Source organism: Garra rufa, chromosome 20 (genome assembly GCF_049309525.1).
Source record: "Garra rufa chromosome 20, GarRuf1.0, whole genome shotgun sequence".
Taxonomy (NCBI): Eukaryota; Metazoa; Chordata; class Actinopteri; order Cypriniformes; family Cyprinidae; genus Garra; species Garra rufa.
The window spans coordinates 29,746,350-29,773,771 of NC_133380.1; the positions used below are offsets into that span (position 1 = coordinate 29,746,350).

The window sequence follows — 27,422 nt, forward strand, 5'->3', positions numbered from 1 at the left end:
GTATGTCAGTGGAATGATGCGCCACGTGTTTATTGACACTTGTACAGAGAAAACAATTATCACTGGATCATGCAAAGCAATATCACTGCGCACAAAGAAAACACAACATGAACAGTGTGACGCCGGAATAAACATATATTCAAATTAAACTCCTGAGATGTTAAACATACAGTACAATACAATATGTAGAGATACTATAAACATGGCACTCATGAATATCTTGACAGGTTGATAACTGAATGCAAGCCATGTTGGTAAAACACCAGGCATTCCACTGAATCCCACCACTGCATTGAAACCGACCAGTCCAAGCATTGATTATTGTAGGAAACTTGAATAGGAAAGTGCTTTTATAAAGATCCCGAGGTATTGTTGAACTAATGTCTTACTGGCTAATGCTTACGACACACCAACTAGTTACACACACACACACACACACACACACACACACACTACAGGGGATAAACAAGGGAAACTAGTCACAAATATTTGTCTCAGGTTAAAGAAAACACACTACTACGATACAGCTACAACATCGATGGGTTAAAGACGACTTCAGCATACTCCAGCCTCCTGTAACTGATCACTTGAGAACCATCCCCTCCTTATATAAATCCCAGTGTTTCGGGGCAGAGTGACTCAAAAAATGTAAATACCAACATCTCGCGAGAACAATCACTGTACATCACTCTAACCTTCTTAATTAACACTCGGATAATTACAGCATAGTTGGGAGGAGGGGTTAAATGTACACAGCTACATGGAATTAACCTCAGACCAGGATGCATATCTGTCACTCAAGTGCCTGGCCAACTTTTAGGCTGTGGGATTTTGTCATTAGTCAGAGAACAGGCTTGCAAAGGACTTGCGCAAGTTTCGAATGGTCTCAGCCTTAGCTTCATCCTCGTTGCTGGAACGGAAGGTATCACCAAAGGCGTTGAAGGCGTTGGTCAAGGACTGGGATTTGCTGCAAAACAGTGGGAAGAGCAGAAGGCAAATTAGATCATTTTTGTAGTTCTGCCTTCATTTAGGTAGTCATGTCATTTTAATAAACACGACAGTAGGGTGTTGAAGGCAGAAGACCTCAATCCCACTCATGGATATTTACCTTCCTGCAGAATTTGCCACTCTTAACCAGGCCAATCACAGGATTAATTTTGAAGCACAGCTGAATCCTGCAGGAAGCTAAGACTGCATTTTAACTCACATTCGAAATGGGATTTAACCCTCTTCTCCGGGAGAAGCACCCCTAATGTATGGCAAGGGTGTTCAATCCTGCTCCTGGAGGGCCAAGATCCTGGAGTGTTTAGCTCCAATTACTTCCAACACACTTGTTTGGAAGTTTATAATGAGTTTGAAGACCTTGATTAGTTGGTTTGGTGTGTTTATTTATGCTTGAGGCTAAACTCTGCAGAACACTGGCCCTCCAGGAATCGCAGTACAGTTTCTTGCTAAAATGCCTTGCAGCAGATGATCTCCAAATAAAAAGATTCTTACTTCAACAGGGGATGGGTTGACTTCTGCTGGGGTGCAGGCTGTTCCTCCACAGGAGGCTGAGATTGAGGGGGTTTCACTTGGGTAGGTTGGGCCAGGGCTGGAGCCGGGGAAGGAGTTGCTCTGACAGGGGCTGAGGGTGCTTCAGATGGAGCAGCAGTCTGAGCACGGGCTTCAGGTTTGGCTTGCTCTCTGAGCACTGGTTTAGGCTGGAGCTGAGGTTTAGCTGGTGACGGGGGTTTAATAGGGACTTTGGCTGGGGATTGCTCTTGGGCAGGGACTGCATCTGGCTGGGTTTGACCAGAATTCTGATCTGTGTCACCCAGTTGAACTCTTGGTTGGGCCTTGGTAGGAGGTGGGGTTTGGGGTTTCGGTTGGATCTGAGGCTTGGAGTTTCTCCGAACTGGAGGCACAGGCTTTGGGGGAAGTGGTTTGGGAGGTTGGGGTTTTGGGGGCAGTTCCGACGGCTTCCCTGGAGTGGGTTCAGGTGTTGCTTGAGCCTGGGGTTTGGGCTGCTGTGTGGTGGGTTGTACAGTTGGGGTAGGGCCTGCTTTAGGCACAGGTTCCTGGACAGGGACTGGCTCAGGTGTAGGTTCTTGACTCTTAGGTTGTGGTTCTTGGGGTTTCACTGCCCCCCCTAGGTTTAGTACAAAAGAGAGTCATCATTTTATAACATTTTTACACACTGAAGCTTGCAAGAAGGTTTTAAATCCAGCACCGGAAACTGCGTGATTTATGATAAAAAATTAAGGTGCCCCCAAGACTGGCCAAAGTAACCATACAAAGGGTAATGCCCAAGGTAAGAATAGTCATGTCCACCAAGCAAAAGGAAAACTCTTTTTCTCCAAACAAGCAGAATGAAACAGACAGGACATTTAGCTTGCAGCAGTATCATACATGTAGGTGTGGATGTGAAGAGTAATAGCTGCAGGTTCACAACAACAGATCATGCATACAAAAAACTGAGACCCAGAGGCTGCATGTGCCTTCTTTAAAAAAAACAAGACCGTATTTCTTTTACTTTTCACTCCTGGCCACAACTGTTTTGCCTTGCTTGTTTGAGAAAATCTTTGAAAAAAAAAATCAGAAGTGTTTTTTTTACATAAATATAAGGGACAATTGGGATACATGCAGGAGCAGGTAAAATGTGGAAGATCATTTGCTTTCTTGAAATAATTACATAATGATCTAGTAAGTGAGGTGTGTCTTGTGGTTTTGCTTGTTTGTTTAGAAATACTTATGTTTCCTGATATCTCACTATAATTAAACATACAGTGGGCTTGACCCTTTAGAAATTTTACAAAGACACTCAGAAGAATCTCGTCTTTCATAAAGGTTATTCCATTTAAAAAAAAAAAAAGCTAACAAAAAGTATAATTCAGTAACACAGAACAGTAAGTCTGGAAAATGGGAGCTTTATTACTTTGGACATGAGGGGGAAAGACTAGATCTATATCAGACAATAATCACAGGTAAAACCCAAGTACTGGATTTAAAGAGACAGTGACATCAGCAAAGCCTAATCAACCCAAGTCAATGAGTATTAAGTCAGACCACACTATGCGACGCTACATCAGCATATAGCGATAGAGATCTGATTGTTCACATAGGGGACATTATTTTCAGTGTGTTTGATGAGTACATTCATTGATTTCATTAGTCTTTTCACACACAAAAAAATATTTCTGATTTTTCCACTCTTTGGTAATGCATGCAAATATAGTTAAGTAAACATTTCCCATGCAATATAAGGACATATTTTAAATTCTGAACATAGATACCTCTTACGCATTATAGATACCATCTTGCATGTTGATAAAACAGTTAAAAACATCAATATACAGAACAGGCACTACACTGAAAACACCCCAGATATCCCTCTTATATATATCCAGTCTTGTCCAAGAACACTAAGAATCATGTCTGTTTAACTGGAAAAGCTCATTGTTTGTCAGATATTGCATTGTTAAATGTCAAGGCCAAATTTGTATCACTATATTAGCTTATTTAATTGAATGTCTTTGCATATAAAACAGTGACTCCACTGAATGGCTAAAAAGCGATACCTCTAAATTACCACTTTGTGATATTATAAAATTGCATTCATGATGCACAGGTGATGGCTGTGAGAGAGAAAAAAAAAAGTTTTTTAAACAGTCATAACCAATTATTGTAAGAGATCTCTTAAAATTTGCTTTCTTATTTGGGTGAATGTCACAAAACATGTCTAGGTCACATTTCACAACAACATCAAAAGAAAAAGATTAAAATTAAATTCTCATTACTGTAATGCATCCAGGCATTTCACATTACGTTTTTTGATAGATTAGATTTTGATTAGTGTATTACAATGTGTTTTTAATTTCATTCATCAGCAATAAAAGGCAGCACAACAAATATGCTGTGATGTAATTTTTTCATAATTACAGTTAATCGTAATGAAAATAATGCAACAAATTGCAATGCAAAAAAATCTCAATGGCTTTAAAATAGGCTTTATTTTAATCATGCAAAATATAATTTCTTATATCCTCTTTTGATTTTGGGGGTGATGTAATAATATGACATATTCTTGACAGGTTTATTGTGATTCACCCATTTTGACTATTTCACTACAGTAGGTTTTGTATTGCTCAGAAGGATATAAGTTGACAGTCAAGAGGTCATGGGAGGAAGGACTCATCTGCTAAATCTAACCTCCTATTCTAAAACGTTCATTAAACCTGATCCACTTGATGAACTGATGGTCATTATGGAATTCCTTCAAATGTCTTTGGCTCCTTATGGTAATTTGTTTACAGTTCATCAGGTGGAAAGAAAATCTTGGTAACCTCGGGAAAACAAGTGTTTAAGACAGCTTCAAACTGTTCCAAAGAATCACCTTCCAACACCTCTTTAGAAATCATGCTGGAAGCAGTAAAAACACTCATCTTATTTTTTAAAAAACAAAAAAAGTTATTGAATACACACTTTGTGTATTCTGGATGTAAACACATGGACTTATACCAGCAAGCTTGCTTGCACATCACTCATGCAAAACCACAAACACTACATTTAAATAATAATAAAAAACAACATCACACATATAGCACACACACAAATGTTACAGCACACATACATCCGAAAGCAAAGAAATCTCAGCTAGACGATTAGGAACTACCCTCACTGAAATAAGTTCAAGTTGTACAAAATCTTCAAAGATCATCAATCTTTCATAGAACATATTGACCACATGAGACACCACAGCACTGGACTTTGCGTAGGCACAGTTAGAATTGTTCTTTAGCTGGCAGCGACAACCCTGGAAACCACACGACTAACAAGGAAACGAATGCAGCCATCAGAAGCAAACACAGACAGAAAAGTAAACAATACAGAAAAACACTTCATTGGGCGAACGACACAGTCTAGGCAGATTCTGAAGAGCACCAGCTCCAAACTACTGCATCTGTCACTATCTTAACCTCAACCAGCACCAGTGAACTGAGCTTTAGTTTTATTGTGGGCTGAACCGTGTATCTGGAATATTGGCAGTAGCAATCATTTTGCCTGGACTTGTTTTGGTCCGACTGCAACTCCGTTACAGTCGAGAATGTACTGTAAACAACCTTGTGGAGGGGGCCGCTGGCCGAGGGTCTTGTTGGGGTCAGTCAGGCTTTCTTTTAAGGCAGGGCTCTGTAGACACACACAAACAAACACACTCAAATGTTTTTAGTCTTAGTGCACTTCTATTGATTCCACACCAGGGGGCAACACTAGACAGGAAGACTAAAAATGGAACTATTTTTGGGAGAAATTGCTTTGCTAACCTAAAAGGAAAACTCACCCTCTTTAGAGTAAAATCATTTCTTTAAAAGAAGATGTCTCAGTGTTTTGGAGTCAACTGACTTATATTGTATAGACTAAAACGGTTTTTAAAATTAAGTCACAGTGGTTTGGGCAAGTAAATGATGACAGCATAGAAATTTTAGGTTCAAGTGCAGCCAAAAAGAGTTGTGAATATACTTTAGGTATACATTGTTAAAATACAGCATATATTTTTATATATTTTGTGCAATTTGCTGTACAGTTGTTTATTGGTATTTAATTGGTCGCCCCACATAGTTCTTGTGTATTAGTGATGCAGTGGATCTGAGAAAATACACAGTGTTCCAAATTATTATCCAAGTGACATATCAGAAGAATTTCAGTTAAATAAACATTCAGATTTTAGTTTTTCAAAGAAAAGTGTAAAGGTTTCTCTTTGTGAGCTTTGGTTAGGAGTGGCTGAAATGCAGCTTTATGCACAACTGCCAGCCTGCATAGAGAGAAACCAGCTTCAGATACCTGTTTATGCCCCTGGCTTTTTTATAGCTGCCCTTTTAATTTATTTGGCATAAACTTTCCTTAAAGGGTTAGTTCACCAAAAAATTAATCCGAGAAGAAGAAACTGTTAAATAAAGTTGTTTTTTGTTTCCTTTGTGTATAAAAAGTATTCTCGTAGCTTCATAAAATTAAAGTTGAACCAATTAATTTAACAACCTTAATACCCTTCTGGGCCTTGAACATGGAAGTTGCGTTGCTGGGTCAGAGAGCTCTCAGATTTAATCAAAAATATCTTAATTTGTGTTCTGAACATGAATGAGAGTCTTACAGCTTTGGAATGACATGAGGGTGAGTCATTAATGACTGAATTTTCATCTCTGGGTGAACTATCTTTTTAATAAGCCTTTATCTGACCAAGTTCTTCCATGTTTTGATTCACTCACAAACAGTGTTGGGCATGCTACTTAAAAAAGTAATTAGTTATAGTTACTAATTACATAATTATAAGAGTAACTAATTACTAGGGAAAGTAACTATTGTGTTACTTTAAAAAAAAAATCAAATGTGTCAAATAACTTGGATGCCCCCAATATTAAATAAAACGTTGTACACTAATCTACACTATTTTAATGTTTCTGTCACTTTTCAGGGGCTAAATATGACATTATAGGGATCACTTCAAACAGCGGCTATGAAAAACATCCTGTGGCAACACTGTTGCAGTGTGGTCTGTCTCATTTTTTCTTGATGACTGCGAAAACAACTAAAAATACTCTGTAATATTTGATTGTACAGATAGAAGTAAGGTATCGTTTGAAACTGCAAAGGGTCTATTTTATTTGTGTGTAGTCATAATAACAAAACAATGTGCTTTTTTAAAATGAAGAAAATAAAAAGGGTGTGCTTTCTGTAGTCTCGGCCTCTGTCACCTCTTTTCACAGACACGTAAATAAAACAACCTGAATCTCAGCAAATACCTGCCTCACAGACATGAGAAATATATGTATAGAAAGCTTGAAAGCTTGAAAAATATCTTTTAAATGAAGTAAGTCACATTGAAAACAAATACTTTCTGATCTCTATGTAATCATGTCCACCAGCAGCTCCACTTTTTAAATTTTAAACATCCACGTGAGACGCACGGACATGTAGTCTAGGTAAACGCCCGTAAACAAACGTAAGCATTCATCAAGTTCATCTCGGCTACTTTCAGTTTCTGGAAGAAGACGCGCTGAGAGGAATAAGCCAAAATGCACCTCAGAAGAAGAACGCAGTGTGATGCGATGCAGGTCCTATGGCTGAAAGAGAGCCTACTCGGATGAAAACCGATGCAGTGAGCTGAATTATAGTAACACCATGTTTTATTGTCAATACGGTAACGGTGTTGTAAAAATGTTCAAATGTATATAATAACTTGGATGCCCCCAATATTAAATAAAACATTGTACACTAATCCACACTATTTTAATGTTGCTGTGGGATAATGTGAGATACACTTTTCAGGGGCTAAATATCAAATTATAGGGGTCACTTTAAACATCCTGTGGCAATAGTGTTGTGATGCGGTATGTCTCATTTGTTCTTGATGACAACGAAAACAACTAAAAATACTCTGTAATGTTTGATCGTACAGATAAGAATAAGGTATCGTTTGAAACCGCAAAGGGTCTACTTTTATTTGTGTATAGTCATAATAACAACAAAACAATGTGCTTTTGTAAAATAAAGAAAATAAACAGGGTGCATTTTCCCAGTCTTGGTCTCCATCACCTCTCTTCACAGACATGTAAATAAAACAACCTGAATCTCAGCGAATACCTGCCTCACAGACATGATTAAGCTTGAAATGTCTGATTTTAAATTAAGTAAGTCAGGTGCAAAACAAATATTCTCTGATAAAGTAATATGTACAAAGGCGAGTGCTAGTTTTTCCAATCTAAACTAATCTCTAATGTAATCACGTCCACTAGCGGCTCCGCTTCTCAAATTTTAAACATCCATGTGAGATGTGCAAACATGGAGCCTAGGTAAATGCCCACATTGCCTCCATAAACAAACGTGAGCATTCATCAACTTCATCTCGGCTACTTTCCGTTTCTGGAAGAAGATGCGCTGAGAGGAATAAGACAGAATGTATCTCAGAAAAAGAATGCAATGCGATGCAATGCACAGTTTTGGAGGTCCTATGGCTGAGAGAGAGACTACTCGGATGAAAACCGCTTTAGTGAGCTGAATTATAGTAATTTCATTGTCAGTAAGGATAACGGTGTAACGGTGTTGTAATTGGGGAACTGTAATTTGTTTGATTACTTGTTACTGAAAAAAGTAGACAGTCTTTAGACAGTTTGATAATCTCTATTTAGTTTTCACAAAATATTAGTTGTTTTTTATGCCTTTTCCAAAACATTGCAAAATTTCATGCTTTTTTATCTACAGAAAGATTTTTCTTTCTCTCCATATTGCATTAGAACTGTGATTTGCTAAATGTTGAACAACCTCTTTAAGCAGGTTTTGCATTTACCTAAGAAAACTATTTCACAAACCTGTCTGGGATCAGTTAATCAAAAAAAGGGAAATCAAACAACACTTCTTGGAAACCTAAAATTCTTTTTTTTTTTTTTTTTTTTACTGAAATTCTTCTGATATGTCACTTTCATCATGTGGAACACAGTGTATATTGTGTTGAGTAACATCAGTGTTTGATGACCGTACTTGTGCTGGTTGTACAGTGGTCGGAGGTCTCTGTGGGGCTGTTGTGCGGCCCGATTCTTGGTTCATCTTGGCCAGAACGATGGCAGCAATCAGCTGCCGGTCCTCCAACTGGTGATCTCCAATCAGCTGCATTGAAGAGCCCACAACCTACAGCCGATCACACACAACAGTATTAATACATGATGAGGAGCACAGGCTATCTATCTATCTATCTATCTATCTATCTATCTATCTATCTATCTATCTATCTATCTATCTATCTATCTATCTATCTATCTATCTATCTATCTATCTATCTATCTATCTATCTATCTATCTATTTATCTATCTATCTATCTATCTATCTATCTATCTATCTATGTGATAGATAGATGTGCTGCTCCTGCTCTCAATGAGAATACGCTCATTCACTGTGCGCTAGCACTGTGCGCTAGCATAGAAAACAGTTTCCATAGCAACACTGGCATGTCACACTAAGTCTCTTATAATGAATCAAAACATTTCAACAGCAACATGTTGTACAGAGAGAAATCAATGCTTTGATTGTTCATCATTTGATATGAGAATTGACATTGTCATTGATTTATCTGAATATCTCTAAGCTAAAGAAAGAATAATGTCTGGGTTTTTTAGACAATTTTAGACAATGAATTTTGTTCTTGTGGCACACCACTGGGAGACAACAATCATGACCACATCCTTCCATGATGGAAACTCAAAATACTGTTTTTTTTTTTTACGGCATCAAAATAAATTTACTGAAACCACTAGAAATAAGACATGTTTGTGAGAAATGTTATTGTTTTGTGAGGAATCAAGGAATATCTCACTATTGTTAATGTCCACTCCCAATATGACTGTTTGCTACATGCTAAAGTTTTGATTTATCTTTTCAATGAGAAAGGGGAAGATGCTCAGCACTTAAAAAGTTAACTGTGTTCCTCACATAAAGTTTCCTCACATGGCTTCAGAAGACATGCAATGCTTGTGCTAAAATCATCAAGTCGTTTTGTTACAAGAAAATGACTGTAACTGCTTTTATGTGCTTTATACATATTACATTGCTGAAAGGGGTAAAAGGTGGATGCAGGTGCTCAAAAATAGCTTTTTAATAGTGGAATGTTTAATTTAAAAAGTATTGTGTCTATAAATCTATCTGGCTGCTATGTGTTATTGTTTCAAATGGTTTTGATTTAGGTTTAGGGCTGGGATGGAGTTCTAAAATATCATCATGACAGTACAACATAACAAAACCAATTTATTTTGAGTTATAACAAAACATAATTTTATTGTGAGTTGACGCCTTTCATATGAAACTGCCCTGGGTTTACTGACCATGTGGCTAAATGATGCTTTCAGTGTCCACATAATGTAGTCCACAATATTTATGGCATAATTTGTAAGAACTGCTCCATGTTTTTTGACCAAATTTGGCATTTAATGCTGAATATAAAGAAAATTACCTGCACATGTGTGGATATTAGCAGGAAATTAAAAACTATAGGAGTGTCCTTAGAATGCAAACACTTGAGTTCTCCTTTTGCATGAGGAAAAAGTGAGCTTCCAAAGAACTTATGCATTGTCTGACTCACATTCCTAACAATGGATTTGGCAAGGATTTATGTGTTTTTTGCAAAACCTCATAAAGCATGCACTCATTTGTCTGTGTCCTGGCACAATGTACGGTCTCTGTGGTCAACGCCTCCTCTCATGACTATAATCTTCTAACTTATTACGCATTTCTATCTCTTTGTCCGGTGTTGATCTTTAACTATCAGCTTACATGCAGTAATACAGTGATCGGGTGGCTGATATAAGGCTTGAATCAATGCGTGTTATCACTAAGCTCTCACCTCAGTGATATAGTCCTTTCCATCCTTTCCATGTATGGCTTTAACAGCGCAGATGTCTAGACCTCCGAAGACATCTGCACAGGCATCCACCCACAGCTTATATCTGCAGGAAAGAAAAACATGTCACTAAAGCCAGCCAGAGCTTTTACTTGCCCAATTTCTGATCACATATTGAATATAAAATTAAACTGCCAGTTGAACACCGACTTCAACATACTAATCTACTTCAGTATTATTCTCACAGAATTGTCAGTACTATTCATTTTTTACCATTCTTGCTACTGGATGTTGCATTTTCCATCACATTTAGTAAAGGGACCATGAACTGAGAAATCAAAATTCCCTTGATCTATTGACATATAAGAGGTTATTGTGCTATAAAACAACTTATGTTGAAGCCAGTCTGCCAAAACGACAAGTTGTGGTTATTCTCTTACATTATTTTAATTCATTTAATCAGCAACTAGGGGAAGTGTACAGTAGTTGCACTGTACATTTGCATTTGTGTATATCATTTGGCAGCATATGTGCAGATTTTTTTTTAGCTTGAAAGCCTCAGTTCCCATTAATTGTCAGTAAATTCTTTAAAAATCCTTCTTTTATATTTCACAAGACAAAGTAAGCACAGTAAGTGACTGTGTAGCTTGTTCTTTCTGGTTTATAACTAGCCATTGTAGGATGCATTTCCCATATAATGCCATAACTCATTGCTTAACTACCATAGTGCAATAATGCACTGAGGAGAAATTAACTAGCTAGTCACAACTGTTTCCCAAAGCACAGTATTTTTATAGCACATCCATCGTTTTAAACCATGTTTAAAACATTCATCTGGAGACGTCTCTTAGATGCAAGTTTTCAGACGTTTCCAGTCAGATGTGTAATGTAACATTTGTTTTTGTGATTAAGTGCTTTTTACCATATATTGCCAAAAGTATTAGGACATCCCTTCTAATGAACAGGTTTGACTACTTTAGTAATTTCCATGAGTACAAATCTTAATATTTAAGCATATAATGATATTCTAGGGAATTGTGTGCTTCTAATTTTATAGCAACAGTTTGGACAGGACCCTTTTCTATTCTAACATGACAATACCATGTACACGGCAAGGTTCAAATCGAAATGATTAATTCAGTCAGTGTTGAAGAACTTGACTGGTCTGCATAAAGCCAAGTGTGACTTTAAATGCAGACCTTGAGCCAAAAACTCATCACCAAACACCAATGACATATACGTATGAGTACAGTCATTTTAGACAAATCCAAAACTGTTGCAACAGAGGTGGAAATACAATTTTCAAATACATTATTTATGTTATGTACAAGTCATTGGTGTTTGGTGATTAGTTTTTTGCTCAAGATCTGCATTTAAAGTCACACCAGAGGTGTTCAGCTGGGATTTGGACTTGGCTTTCTGCAGACCAGTCAAGTTCTTCCTCATTGACTAAATCAATCATTTCTATTTGAACCATGCCTTATACACATATTGTCATGTTAGAATAGAAAAGAGTCCTATCCAAAATGTTGCTATAAAATTACAAGCACACATTCCCTAGAATATCATTATATGCTTAAACTTTAAGATTTGTACTCGTGGAAATGACTACGGTAGACAAACCTGTTCATTAGAAGGGGGTGTCCCAATACTTTTGGTAATATAGTGTATATGTTTCAGGGCAAAACCAGGTAATGCTGAACCAGGTAATCTTTTTAATAGCTTTTTATAGAATTTATGACCTTTCTGCTTTCATATTGTGATTTTTTAGTAACCTTTTTACACTATCTATTTAACATTTGCTGTAGTCTACCAGCATACAGATGGCATCAAACCTAATATACTCTTTATAGATTAAAAGACATCATAGATTCCGTAAATGCCTTTGTATATCTGGACAATGCAGTTCATCCAAAGCATTTCTATTGATCTTACTCACTTGTCAGTCATGGCTACTTGCTCCAGCATGGCAGAGCCAGTGTTTGATTTCCAGTTGCCAGAGATGGATGTTCTCCTGTGAATTGAAATCATTTATCATTTCACACAGCACATACTGCATCACATTATTTCACAGCTTGCACAATGTTTTAACCAATCACTATCTAAGGAATACTTCACCACAAATGACCATTTGCTATAATTCGACTTTAGAATATGTATTGGCTGCAAGTATGATACATTTATGATCATTTTTGAAGCTTGGAAGCCTCAGTTCCCATTAATTCTCAGTAAATTCTTTAAAAATCCTTATTTTATGTTCAGCAGGACAAAGTAGGCGCAGCTGTACTTACATGTAAGCCTTATAATCAGAACCGATCTTCTGGACCCTGATGTCATATTTAGCATCAATGAAAGTCTCTGTAGTCGTGTAGGTCTGAGTGATGGCCACAACACTCGCAATGTCTTGGAAGTCACTGTGATTGTCAACTTTCACCTGCCAAGACACATTTCCATTAATTTGTTGTCACGTGTTTCATGGGCTGTGAGCTAAAATGATATCAAACAGAGACATCAGTGGATAAGTTGGGAAACTAATGGGAAACACATGGCAAAATTACAAAAAAAGAACTATAATAGTATATAAATAATAATAATGTAACGTGCGCACACACATAAAACACTTCACCTAGACCTTTTGAAGAGCTGTTTTCAAAACCAATCAAACATTTTACCATACCTTCCCCATCCCAGAATGGGCATGTCCGATCTTCACCACCACAGGGAATGTTGGCATCGAGATCTGAAACACAGATTAATTGTTGACTTTCATTTATATGCTTTTCCTCATTTGCATTAGTTACTGGAAGGATCCAGGAACTGGTCATTGTCTATAAAACAACATAATTGAATCCCAGCTCTTGGCCAATAAAACTTTCATTGTTTCAAGTCATTTATTATGCATTACTGCGGTGTGGCGTATGCTTCAAAAACAGGTGTGTTTATGACATTTATCAAAATTGGCTCATCATATTAAGTCTAGCAATCAAGCATGTGTGAACAAGACAAGTTTTATGTCTTAGCCACAAATGGCTTATTGTTAAACACTGCACGCAACATCTGATACTTCTGAGTGCAACACAGCATTTAAACAGATTTGAATATTCCCATAGGGAACTGATAGCATAAAGTGTCTTTCATATGAGAACAGAGTCAGATCTGAATGAGTTCCACTGGCACAAGAGCATCTCCACTGAACTCAGCATGTGTGTGTTTGTAGAGGGTGTGGTTTGTTTAGTTAGAAGGGTGGTCCTTTCCTCAGCCAGACATGAAAGCTATAAGACACCCGTAGAGCCTAGAGAGAGAAGGAGACCACTACAGACGGGAAGAGAATCATTTAGGGCCACAGGAAGTGTATTTTATATAGTTGATCTTTTCTCTTGTGCTGGCAGAGTGCGAGTGTGAGCATGTCTGCTGCTGGGACTCTAGTGCTGCTGTTCTTCTTGTCTGTGGGACTGAACAAGCAGGTGGCCGAGGGCTGCAGCTGTGCTCCAGGACACCCTCAACAGCTGTTCTGCATGTCTGACATAGGTACGTCAAACAAACAGGAGTTTATGCTCTTTTATTTTCGTAAAGTGTCAGGGACAGGATGCTGTGACAAATCTGTCCAGGACTTTACATGGTTAAAGTATAATATTCCACAATTGCTCTAAATAAAAATAGAGAAATTATGTCTGTCAACAGTGAGAACTAGCAAGGAATGGCTTGTAAACAGAATAGACCACAAGAGATGTACTGTAGGTTTAGGTCAGTGTTGTGAACTGCAATGTGTAAAACACAATAAAGTTGTAATAACTGTGCAAATATGACAATATGATCAGAATCATGGATGGTACAGTATTTAGTTAAGAAAAAGCAGTTTTCTTATTTTACAATGATCTGATGTAACCATATTATAACAGCATAATTACATAGTAATCAGGCGCTGCTCTCAGTTCTCTGTAATTATGAATAAGCTGATATTCAAACTGCTGTTGTAATAAGTCACAGTTCAATGATCTAGTTCCTCAATCACCTCAGAGTGGCATTTACTTTTAATTAGCGCTCGTTATGGCTTTAAAAATATGTGTACTGATATAATTTTAACTTTAATTAAGTTATGATTTTTGTCATTGAGGTCATTTACCTCATGGGCAAGAACTGAACACTTTTTTCTTGAATTATAAACTCCATTTGGCATCAGAAATCTAAATTCAATCAACACTGTGAAAACAAAACTGACGTACTACAGAGACAATCATATCTAAAAGAGTGGGTCTTGTTTGCCAGGACAAAATATCTAGTCTAAATAAAAGTTATAAGGTAAGATTTGGCTGAAGAGAATCTACCTTATCCAGTCTTATCCTTTAGTTTTTACAAACGAAAGTAAAAGTATTTTTACTTAAGTGAAAGTCGTCTAGTCAAAAGACAAAAGCAAAACACTGATTTTCAAGATATATTCTTTGAAAACAAGTCTTAATGTCTTTAAATTTATCAAGTTTTAAGAACATTGAGATATTTTCTGAAAAACAAGAGCGACATCTGATTTTTGCAGTGCACTCTTTTAAATATTCTGCTAAATGTGTTTCACTCAGAGAATGAAAAAGTTGGTTTGAATCCCTGCTTCAGTGCGTCATAGCTGCTTTGGCATTCCAGTCTTTGTTCTGGAACAATAAGGCATGGAATGACTGGCATGAGGTTGTAAAGACACGCAGATTCCATTAGTATTCATTGAACGAATACAGTAAATCCACATAATCCATCAACTGGAAAACAACTATGGCATCAGTGTACCATTCCACTCATTTATAACCAATAGATGTTTTATTTTTTACTTTTGTTGTGCAATTCAGTGCCAAATTATTTCATCTTGGTAAACTCCTAACACAGCAGATAATGTTGGGTCATTGACAAATAAAGATGTCCTGAGATGTCCACTTTCAGCAAATAATTTGAACTTAGTTACACTAAAAAATGTCAAGTGGTGTAACCAAGTACAAATAATTACATTTCTTTGCTTACTTGAACCCATGTATATTGAAAAAGAGTGAAATTATGTCCATTAGTGTATTTTTAAATCAAAATGGCAAGAACCTTGGTATTGTCATGGGTTGTTTGCGGGCAAGCAAAACTCTGGGATAACTCAGGAGGAAACATTTAGAGGCACAAGAAAAATGTAGAAGAATAGCAATTTAGACATGGACAAGAACAAGCAAAGAATAACCCTGCTGAAAAAAAAAAAAAACCAGCTAAAAACAACCAGGCTGGTTTTAGCTGGTCAGCAGGCTGGTTTTAGAGGAGTTTTGGCCATTTTCTCAGCCTGGCCAGGAGACCAGCTAAAACCAGCTACTTCTAGCTTAAACCAGCTAAGACCAGCCAACCAGCCAATCAGACAAAATTGCACGTGTATCATGGAGTAAGTGTGTACGTGGAGGAGATGCCCATAGTGGAGCGGCCGGTACAGGACGAGACCATGGAAGAGTTGACTATAAGAACCTTGGAACCACAGTCCTGAAAATCTACTGGACATCTGCATGCTATACATACCACATGACTTTGAAGATAAATGGATTTTTTTCTGTTATTAATAGTATTTTAAATTAACTTTCACATACAATATGAAAAAATTAGTAACATTTACCAAACAAACCCAAATCAAAGCAGCAGGATTCATTTTAAGAGAACTTGTAGGCAACTGCATGCAGGCTAACTGAAAGTAAGTTCACAACCTGTCTTTTGCAGCTATAGTAACTTTTAGGTACAGTAGATTCATCTACAGTAGCTGGACCAAGTATTGAGTACTTTCTTTCACTATGTATTTAGTATTTAGTATTGAATTGCTGGTATGTTGGAGTGGCACCATGAAGACATTTCTATCAATAAGCGTTAATAAGAAAATCTTGAAATCAGTTCTGTAAGACATTAAGAGTCACTTGTATGCTTAGCACATATGGATTTTAAAAGTAAAATTGCTGTCAAATGTTAATGTTCCTGACATGGTTACTGACCTTAAGGAATAAGGTGACTAAGGTCATTAAGCAGATACATGATAAACATGCCTGTGTAAGTGTATAGAAGTGTTCTAGAAGAAGAAATTGGTTCTACTGAAATGATTCCTTTAAAGCTTCCAGTGTCACACTCTAGTAATAACAGCTGTGTCCTTTCTGATTAGTGATACGAGCTGAGGTAACTGGGGAGAAGATCATACACAATGATGAAAATATACCTGGCATGGGAAAAATTCAATATGAAATCCAAGTGATAAAGGTGAGCTAAAGTCCTTGATTAAATCAATGTTCTGCTTGGCTTTACGTCCAAATAATGAAATGGAGGGAGTTACAGTCTCTTTGGGGTTTTGGTCAATTAACTAGTAGAGTATAGACCAGGGCTGCTCAACCCTGTTCCTGGAGATCTACCTACCTGCAGATTTTTGTTCCAGCCCTGCTCCAACACAGCTGTCTGTAATTATCAAGTGCTACTTAAGACATTAATTAGCTGGTTCAGGTGTATTTGTTCAGGGTTGGAGCTGAACTTTGTAGGACAGTAGATCTCCAGAACAGGGTTGGGCACCCCTGGTATAGACCAATAAAGGCAGTGTGAATATCTAAATATGAAAAGGCACATCAGATGGAAAAACAAAAACAAAACAAAACATAAAAAGTCTGACTATTTGGAAGTTACAGCTCTGCCACCTTGCTTGGCAAGTAGCACAACAATAGTCTGGATAAACCAAACAAATGTATTGCAAAACTGTTTTGGCTGTTTTTGCAGGTGTTCAAGGGATTTGACAGAATAAAGGAAATTCAACATGTCTATACGAATGAGATGTCTTCAATGTGCGGGACCAGGCTTGGTTGTGGACAGTATCTGCTTTCAGGTAAAAGCATTTATGATGTTCTAACAAGCTACCAATTTTTTTCTGGACACTTGTCGGGGTCTGAAAGTGAGTTTTGCAATAAAAATATTTAAATGTGTTAAAAGATTATGCTTGCTGGTAACCTGATATGAAAACATTGGAAATGAACAGTGGTTCTCACCATCTGCTGACTTAGATAAACTTATATATTCAAAATCTGTCTGCCCCTGAAAAGTGCAAGAGGGTGATTCACTGACTAATATCATACATAGACCACAGAGAAAATAAAATGACATTGCAATTTATAATATAGTGTGTTTGTTATCTCACAGGAAGCATCACGCCTGAGGGATTCTTCGTTTCAATGTGCGACTTTCTTGAGCTCTGGGACAGACTCTCCTTAATGCAAAAAAAGAACCTCAAATACAGATATCTGATGGGCTGTAACTGCATGGTAATAAACTATGTCATCTATTTCTTTCAACCTAGTTTACAAACATCCAAACATTGTGATCAATTGCCAAACAAAAATATCATGTCATTGCACTGAATATTAACAAATATTATCAAGGGACTAGATCAGGGGTTTTCAAACCTGTCCTGGAGCCTCCCCTGCCCTGCACATTTTGCTTGTCTCTCTCATCTAATACACCTGATTCAAATCATCAGCTCATTAGTAGAGACTGCAAGACCTGAATTGGGTGTGCCTAATAAGGGAGACATACAAAATGTGCAGGGCAGGGGAGGCTCCAGGACAGGTTTGAAAACCCCTGGACTAGATAATACACAAAGCCAATTTAACATAGCTTCTATAATATTAAGAAAATCACTAATTCAGAGAATGCTTTATGAAGGTTTGAATAACCAAAAATTATATGTGACCCTGGACCACAAAACCAGTCATAAGTGTTGCATTTTTTTAAATTGAAATGTATACATTATCTGAAAGCTAAAAAAAAAAAAAAAAAAAGCTTTCCATTGATGTATGCTTTGTTGAGATTCAACTATTTGAAAATCTGGAATCTGATGGTGCAAAAAAAAAAAAAAAAAGAAGCAAAATATTGAAAAAATTGTCATTAAAGTTGTCCAAATGAAGTACTTAGCTATGCATATTACTAATCAAAAATTACGTTTTGACATATTTATGGTAGGAAATGTACAAAATATCTTAATGGAGCATGATCTTTTGCCCCATACAATGTATTGTTGGCTATTGCTACAAATATACCTGTGCTACTTAAGTTTTGTGGTCTAGGGTCACATATTATATTCCAACCATAATTGACCATTAAATTACATTCATATTTAGTGTTTAGAAATACATTAAGGACACACACACACACACACACACACACACACACACACACACACACACACACACACAGACACACACACACACACACACACACACACACACACACACACACACACACACACACACACACACACAGACACACACACACACACACACACACACACACACACACACACACACACACACAGACACACACACACACACACACACACACACACACACACACACACACACACACACACACACACACACACACACACACACACACACACACACACACACACACACACATGTTGGGTTTACATGTTTTATAGGGACATTCCATAGGCGTAATGGTTTTTATACTGTACAAACCGTACTTTCTATCGCCATACACCTACCCTACACCTAAACCTAGCCCTCACAGGAGATTGTGCACACTTTTACTACTCAAAAAAACTCATTGTGCATGATTTATAAGCCTGTTTCCTCATGGGGACCTGAGAAATGTCCCCACAAGGTCAAAATCTACTGGTATTCCTATCCTTGTGGGGACATTTGGTCCCCACAATGTGATGAATACCAGGTACACACACACACACACACACACACACACACACACACACACACACACACACACACACACACACACACACACACACACACACACACACACACACACACACACACACACTTCATAACTCACAACTCAACTACATTTTTATACTGTATAAACTGTATATTTTCCTAAACCTAACCCTACTCATGGCATTGTCTTTTTTTCATGACTTAATCTAAAGTGAGAACTATTTATGGCTAGTAACCAAATTGTAATCTCCACAGATCTCTATCTGCACCGAAAAGTCCTGTCAACCCAGCACAAAAAATGAGTGTATACTGACAAACTGGTCATCTTTATGGCCATTTGAGTATGGAGAACCAGTTCATGAGTCTGCCTGCATCAGACACAGCGATGGCTCCTGCGGCTGGTATGGAGGAATTGGCAAACCTTCTGAAAATGACACCATGGACGTGTCTGATGTCTGACGGCTGACGGCCGAAGCCATGAGTGGATTTTAACTTTAATTAAGAAGCTGCTTGATGCTGTTCAAGAAGAGTAGACAGCTTAACTGTAAACACATGCAAGCCCTTTAACCTGATATACTTTCTTGTAGCCATACAGAACACCTTAGCCACCACTTAACATCTCTCAAACAACCACCAAGAACAATTCTGCAACATTTTAGCAACCAACATACTCTTCAAACTGACATGTACAATTAAGATGTTACCATGAGTCTGTTGTACATCTGAAATGTGATTGCATTAATCAATGATTTGCATTATAAATAGCAGTGTTAGATTATTAGCATGCCATAGAATGCGATGACATATCATTTACATTAGGTCCATATCATTTTCTATTTAATAAGGAATAAAAGAGAAATGAAAATGGTTTGTTCAAACGTATCTTCTGTAACACAGACACATTAGAAAGAATGCGCAGTATATGAAAGTGCATTCCCACACCAGCTACACCCCTTTCTCGCATCTGCATTTACAAGTGCACGAGTGAGTTTTGGTACAGGAATATTGTGAAAGAAGTAGCAAAAGACAAAGCGTTAGAATTTGAAGTTGTACTGCTGGAACTGACTGTGTCGGCTTGAGCTTGTAAAGTGCAAAGTAAATACATTTCACACACTTGTGTCTGTCATTTTGTTTATGTGAATGTCATTTTACACATTTTTAACTATTAATCTGCAACTTCAAATTCAAAACGGTTCAGCTTTTTACATTAGAGCTGTGAGTGTAAATTTCAGCTTACAAATACAAATATTAACAAGACAAGTTCTCACATTTAAATCCACAACCACTCGAGTTATGCTACTGTTTTACCTTTATACAATGGACCTTTTTCACTTTTACAGATCTAAATAAATTTTTACAGTTTACATTTTATCTGTACTATTGTCACGTTCTATCAAGGGCGTGGGAGTGAAGGAACGAGGAGAAAGTGGTTAAACGGAAACAAACGGTCTTTAATAACAAAACCAAAGAGAATACAGGGGCAGGCAGGGAAACAAACATAGAACAACTTAGGGGAACTGGAAGACATACGATGCCGAATACAGGACAGTGGAAACATAGGGCTAAAATACTGAACAAACTAGAAAATGACCAGGAAACACCTTGTTATTTTTTTAATGAAGTAATAACTAATAATAAAATAAACAGGCAACATGAAATAGAAAAAAAATGACAGGAATTAAGAAAGCTGCCAACGGTATTTTTTCTCACGCTACAGCAACGCAATGTTCATGTATTGCAAAAGGTTGGTTGTGTGGCCGTTTGCGATTAATCATGGTGATTGCAAGACAGTGTAACATCAGTTTGAGATTACAAACACGTTATTTAGGTGGATGATTGCAAAATAAGTTCTTCTACTAAAAGCCCAAAAAAGGAAAATAAAGCTACAATTAATCTCTTACAGCAGATGCATATTCATCATTTGCATATGTAGTTCTGTAGCACCTGGTGATTGCAAATGTGAATGTTTCGGTTTAAATATTTTTGATTTCAAGATCAGGGATATGTGGCCCAGATGATAAACAGCAGTGATATAGGTGACTTTATCCTTTCAATAAAAATGTGAAGATTTGTAGCTGAGATTTTTAGTGGATTTTTAGCTAACATCACTTTGAGAGTCCAAAAAAAAGTACATGTGACACCTATTGATACCAATATATTGAAGTCTTATGAAGCGAAAAGATAGGTTTGTGCAAGATACGAAACATTATTACCTTTAACCAACAGCCTCAGCAAATGTCAAAGTCTGATTCTTTTCCTGCAAACAGGTTCTTTTGAATTCATTTAAGTGAACTGGTTTAAATAACCTATTTACCTGGTTGTTCACATAATGATGTAACATATATGCAATTATACTATTAAAGCACCCAATAATGATGTGAAATTATTAGTTACTAACAACCTAAAAAACAACAGGTATTAGCATTGTGTCAGTTGCTGACGCTTTGGGGAAAATTCCATTTCTCTGAAATACTGAAGCCTAAATACATCAGATTACACACCTGGATGAACAAATTAATTTTTTTTTTATGTAAGACGGTGCTGAAGGTCATTTCATCAGAATCTGACTGGGAAGCAGCAAGCATTCACTTTAGTGCAAGTATGCAGTGCTCATTCCCCTTATCTCTAGTGACTGAGATGTTCCCTTTAAATACTGTTGATTCCCTTGGTGTGTTTCTTTGTGTTTCCTTTTGGGAACACAATTCAGAAGAACCATCCTGTGAGCCCATCTTATGATCATTTAGGGTTCAGGGTCTGGGAAAAACTGCCAAGAGCCTACACTGAAGAAGGATTGCTTAGAGACAAGAATTAACTAAAACACTTTAGTATAGGGACCAATTCACACTGTTAACTTGTTGCTTATTAGCATGCATATTACTAGCATATTATTACTTATAAAGCACATATTCTGCATGACCATATTCTTAATCCTAACCAATACCTAAATTTAACAACTACCTTACTAACAATTATCAAGCAACAAATTAGGAGTTTATTGAGGCAAACGTTGTAGTTAATGGTTTTGTTAAAAGTGATAACTGGACCTTAAAATAAAGTTTGACCGAATTAACAGTACCTAACAGTCATGCCGTACAGACCTTGGAGGGGTCAAAAACAGCTAAGCAGACAAATTCTGTGCCTGAACAGCAGGGATGTCAAATTATAGAACCTGGCAGAGGTGGATGGACCAGCCAGTTGCCACGCAGATACCATGCCTAGGAGGAGTCCCAAGGAGGCACAGGCCAGCACTATTGCATCAATTTTCTAAAGAGCCTGTCTTTGCTTCATAACTAAAGGCAGCCCTTTAGTGTGACAGTTTAGCTACAACAAGCTAGACCAACTTCGGGAGCCAGGCTTAGTTCCGACAGAGCAGGGTCAATAGGGACAGAGTGTCTGTCAATGTCAAGTTAATTTCTAGGTTACAATTTATAATAACTAAAAAAATGATCAAATGGTTTTACAGTAACAGAATCATAACATTCGAAACAAAACACAGAACAGGGGACTGTATTAATCTAAGTTTTGTAGCTTAGATTTACAATCAGAAAATATTTGGGCTGTTTTAACACAAAAGGGAAGACTGTTCCACGGTTTACAGGCAACATTGGAAAAGACTAATCCCTTCTTAATTTTAGTCTAGGAGCTTCCTAGTACTTAGGTACTAGGAATGGTTAGCATCCTCTGATCTGAAGATCTTAGGAATCTCAAAGAATTGTGGACAGACACAAGACTTGATATATAAGTAGCTGTTTAAAGATTTAAAAACAAATAAAATAATCTTAAAATCGATTTTATAACAGACAGGAAGCCAATGAAGGGACATTAAATCCAGATTAATATGCTCATGCTTGTGTACAGCCAACAGAAATTTAGCTGCAGCATTCTCTGAAGTAGAGAAAGATCATTGGTTTACAACTACATAAAGGGAATTTTAGTAGTCAAATCAGCTAGAAATAAAGGCATGAATGACCTTTTGTCCACGGGGGTTACCACAGGGAAATGCTTGCATGTACAAATTAGGCCGCTCATATCAGGAGCGACAGATATTAATTTTGTGTTGCATATTTGACTCTCAAAGGACTTGCATTTTATGAATCATCAAGGACTAAACATCTTCTTTACTGGTGCTAAAGAAAAAAAATATATATCATCTAAATCTTGGATGGCTTGAGTGTGAGTAAATTACCAGCAATGCAGCCATTTTTAAAAGATGCTCTTTTTGATGGAGGATTGTCCTGAATGTCACAATGTGTTTCTGCAGTATAATGCACTTTAAAAAAAAAAGAAAAAGAAAATGTAATTCTTCATGACAGTTTACTGGTGTTTTTTGCTTTATCATGTTATTGCTCAATCTTTAATACACTAGACTTCATAATCAAACTTGAGAGTTGATGTGCGTGTCTGTATGAGAGGTGGGGTTCGTGAGGTTAGATGGGTGGGAGATATAAGAGCTATATAAGATGCCCACTACGATTTAGAGATCTTTGGATAAAGAGAAAGAAAAAAGAGAAACAATCAAAAAAGCTCTAGCTGGTCGAGATCCTGAGTATATTGTTTAATCTTGCTGTAAGAGTGTGAGGATGGGCATCCCGCTGTCTGCCGCTGTGACTCTAGGGTTGCTGTTCTTCCTGTCTGTGGGACTGAACGAGCAGGTGGCCGAGGGCTGCGAGTGTATGGCAAGACACCCTCAACAGCTGTTCTGTGCGTCTGACATAGGTACGTCAAACACATGAACTGCTAATTAAACATAAGAAGTTTTCTAAAGCTATAGGTGCAGGAACATATCGCTATAAAATAAGCTAACTTTGTAGTTAGATCCTTTCATTACAGTGTAAGTTACATTAGTTAAATGAATATTTTCACCCAAGTAACATGAACTCTTTTCTTTTGTAGTGTCAAATTATTTAAAGAGAAAGTTCAACCAACAATTAACATATAATTTCAAACCAACATGACTATTTTGAACACAAAGGAAGATATTTTGAGAAATGTTTTTTTTTTTTTTGTGGGCTCTAGGAACATTTTTTAAAAGATAAAATTAACACATTTTTGTCGCATCTGTCTATTTTACCAATTAGTGATTCGAGCTAAGATCACTGGAAAGAAGGTGATCAGCACTCCGCATGGATTGACTGCATACAGTGTCAAAACAATCAAGGTGAGAAAATGTACTTGCCACATCATTTTCAAATCCAAAATTTGCCAATAAATCTTTCTTAACTATAAATATTTTCTTGTTTTTTTTTTTGTTTTGTTTTGTTTTTTCCTTTCCAGACGTATAAGAGTGTCAACAAAAAGCCAATTCGGTACATCTACTCACATCAGACTTCATGTGAAGTCACTCTGGAAAATGATGAGTATCTGCTGTCAGGTAAAATTATTAATTATCTAAAGTCAGATTTTGAACTGGGTCTGAACACCCTAATTCCTGATGCTGGTTGTGAGCATAGATTAAGGCTGGAATACACTACACATCAATGCTTAAATTTTTAGCTCAGATTTGCAGTCTAGACAAGTCAACGAAAGTTACTGAAAGTCAGAGCCATTCTGCAGATTTTGGGCAGTCTGAGTTGAAAGATTTCACAGAAATAGTGTATTAAGTTATTCAACCAATTTTTTTCTTTTTGCTCCGTTCTGTGAGAGAATATCAGATAATTTGAGATGATTTTAAAGCACATATTGTTTTTACCTATCATGCATTACCTAGCAACAAGGCACATGTTTCATGTATTTTCAGACAGTGGATTTTTTTGTTCTGAATTCTTAGACTTAAAATATCCATTTGATGTTCCAAATATCTTCTTCATCTTGAAAACTCTTGAAACTCTTGAAAAGCTATTAAAAAAAACAAAAAAAAAACAAAACAAAACAAAACTGGATATTTGAGGTCTAAGAATATTTTGATATAAAAGACTGTTTTGATAAAGCAAGCTAAAAACATTCTGGTTAGTATAAAAGTAGCTTATATTAAAGCCATAGAGATAAATATGTTATGTTTCTTTTTTAACCTAAGGAAATGTCGAGGATGGAATGATCTTCATTGATTTATGTAACCTTGTGAAGCATTGGAACCATGTCTCCTCATTTGAAAAGCGGTACCTCAGCATATATCAGAGAGGCTGTGACTGTGAGGTAATAATCTAAATCATTTTCTTACAATAATAACATAGTCTGAACACAGTGCAGAGCTGTTGAAAATTGCTGTCATTTTTTGCCTAATTAAATTTTCTGCAATTTTGAATGTTGTCAAACACATTATGTTCAGACTATGCTTTTCAAAATGTTTTTTTGTGTTAGCCACAAACTATCACTATTGATTTATTGTCGTTTTTAAAGTAGTAAAACAGTTGTTGTCATGTTATAAGCAGATAAGAGCTCAGTCATCTCTCAAACTGTGATCTCCACAGATATCACCCTGTACTGGAGCGTCCTGTTTGATCAAAATGCTTCAAAAAAAATGTCTGATGAGAGTCAAAGATTTATTCATTATTGATGATGAAGAGGCTCTTCAGTCTATTTGCCTGCAAAGCAGCGACGGCTTCTGCAGATGGAATAAACCTCGTTGATATATAACTACAACAGCTCCTAAAAATTACAGCCTGATGATCAAGTTCACCAGCCATTTGTCAATTTGAAAGTGTGCCATTTTTTTTTTCAGAATGCGTAGAACATGTTTAAATGAATTTAAACATTTACTGAAGCTTTGCAATGCAGTCAACAATTACATACAAAACAATGTTTTATGGGGATATGTGATTAACTATTAAACATTTTTGTATGTGAAAGTGTCTGTGTGTATTTAATGTGAAATGTAAGCAAGTTTATATAGATTTGAATGTTCGTAGTCTTCAGAAGCAAAATAACTAAATAAATCAGAATCAGAATCAGAATCAGAATGAGCTTTATTGCCAGGTATGTTTGCACATACTAGGAATTTGTTTTTGTGACAGAGCTCCACAGTGCTACAGAATGACAGTGACAAGACGATACATATTATAAAAAGAACAATATAGAAGTATACAAGACAGACAATGTGCAAAAATAACAAAGACATTTGAATGGAAGTAAGTATGTGCTTTAAATAAATAACGGAAAAATGAATAAAGAATGTATAGTGTTGTATGTTCCACGATCAAGTGTTCATGAGATGGATTGCCTGAGGAAAGAAACTGTTTCGGTGTCTGGTCGTTCTAGTGCTCAGTGCTCTGTAGCGCCGACCGGATGGTAACAGTTCAAAAAGTGAGTGTGCTGGATGTGAGGGGTCCAGAGTAATTTTAGCAGCCCTTTTTCGTACTCTTAAATACACTTTACCTCACTTAAAAGTACTTTTCAATTGCAATGTATTATATGTAAGCAATAAGGTGCAAGAGGCCGTGCGGTACTGTGAATAAGTCACAGCTGAATGCTGTTCTTAAGCACAACGCAAGGTAGTAAAATTATACCATTGCCAACTTAGTTAATCAGCTCTGGTAAACACTTCAACCACCACTCTCCACTTCTTTCTCTGAATATCATTCCAGTCCCATTGTCCATCCAGCTACATACTTGGGCACTCTGGAGGATGTCATGCGGCAGATGTTTTCTACTTCAATGCTCCCTTGTATTTGAAATATAGCCACACAGTTTTTCCGCTAACGGAGCGAAGTTTGCTTGCATCATTACCCTGCGCTCTGGCCATGCTCTACAATAGGATAATAAATGTGGGATCATGCAAGCTTAGTCACTTGTTCGCTCAATGCTTTCACACATCATTTCAAAGAGCTTTTTAGACAATTTGTCAGCAAGGCTTCCATCCACAAACAACTTTACAAACTGTGTCAAGGTAACTAATTTGTTCAGAATATGCTTAAAAATTTCATACGCTTGGATGCCAGCCTCATCACCAGGTATTGTCAGGGTCTCGCATTGCTGTAGCCCTCACAACTCACAGTGTTTGACGAACCATTGGACTTGAGAATCTCATTCAATGCTCTATTTGCATTTCTCAATGCATAATCACCTGTAATGAGAAATTACCGACCTTGCAATTCCTGCCATCTCAGCACAATATCCTCTAGCACCAGGGAATGAGAATTTCCTCACTGGAAAGCTCCTTCGTCAACTGACTATCTCAAAAATCTCCTGTAAGGAACCTCTAAATATCCATTCCATCCTGCATAGGCCACTTGGACATGAGACATTTTCACACGTATACTCCTTTGAGGACATCTAAATGTGGAAGTACTGTAATTTCTCTGCTGGTGCTGGAAGGCTCAACCACCGAGATCATTCTGGGATGCCCGTAGGTCAAGTCAAGTCAAGTCAAGTCAAGTCAAGTCAAGTCAAGATTATTTATACAGCTCTTTTC

At 37.0% G+C, this 27,422-nt stretch overlaps 3 protein-coding genes across 3 annotated transcripts in view; 2 read left to right on the top strand and 1 right to left on the bottom strand.

Moving 5' to 3' along the window:
* syn2b (synapsin IIb) overlaps positions 1 to 27,422 on the bottom strand; it is a 152,655-nt gene continuing 125,233 nt past the window's right edge. The window contains exons 6-13 of the mRNA XM_073825999.1: positions 13,039 to 13,101; positions 12,653 to 12,795; positions 12,301 to 12,375; positions 10,365 to 10,467; positions 8,512 to 8,658; positions 5,103 to 5,169; positions 1,498 to 2,131; positions 1 to 967 (exon numbers count right to left, since the gene is read on the bottom strand). Of these exons, the coding sequence (XP_073682100.1) occupies positions 838 to 967; positions 1,498 to 2,131; positions 5,103 to 5,169; positions 8,512 to 8,658; positions 10,365 to 10,467; positions 12,301 to 12,375; positions 12,653 to 12,795; positions 13,039 to 13,101 (1,362 nt within the window). The 3' untranslated portion in view covers positions 1 to 837. The remainder of the gene's footprint in view (positions 968 to 1,497; positions 2,132 to 5,102; positions 5,170 to 8,511; positions 8,659 to 10,364; positions 10,468 to 12,300; positions 12,376 to 12,652; positions 12,796 to 13,038; positions 13,102 to 27,422) is intronic.
* timp4.1 (TIMP metallopeptidase inhibitor 4, tandem duplicate 1) lies at positions 13,633 to 20,188 on the top strand. The gene is made up of 5 exons (XM_073826245.1): positions 13,633 to 13,889; positions 16,510 to 16,604; positions 17,109 to 17,214; positions 17,526 to 17,647; positions 19,331 to 20,188. Exons 1-5 carry the CDS (start codon positions 13,766 to 13,768, stop codon positions 19,532 to 19,534), a joined length of 651 nt encoding a protein of 216 aa, XP_073682346.1. The 5' UTR covers positions 13,633 to 13,765; the 3' UTR covers positions 19,535 to 20,188.
* LOC141293281 (metalloproteinase inhibitor 3-like) lies at positions 23,588 to 25,817 on the top strand. Its single transcript, XM_073825308.1, has 5 exons — positions 23,588 to 23,791; positions 24,154 to 24,233; positions 24,350 to 24,446; positions 25,089 to 25,207; positions 25,483 to 25,817. Exons 1-5 carry the CDS (start codon positions 23,656 to 23,658, stop codon positions 25,639 to 25,641), a joined length of 591 nt encoding a protein of 196 aa, XP_073681409.1. The 5' UTR covers positions 23,588 to 23,655; the 3' UTR covers positions 25,642 to 25,817.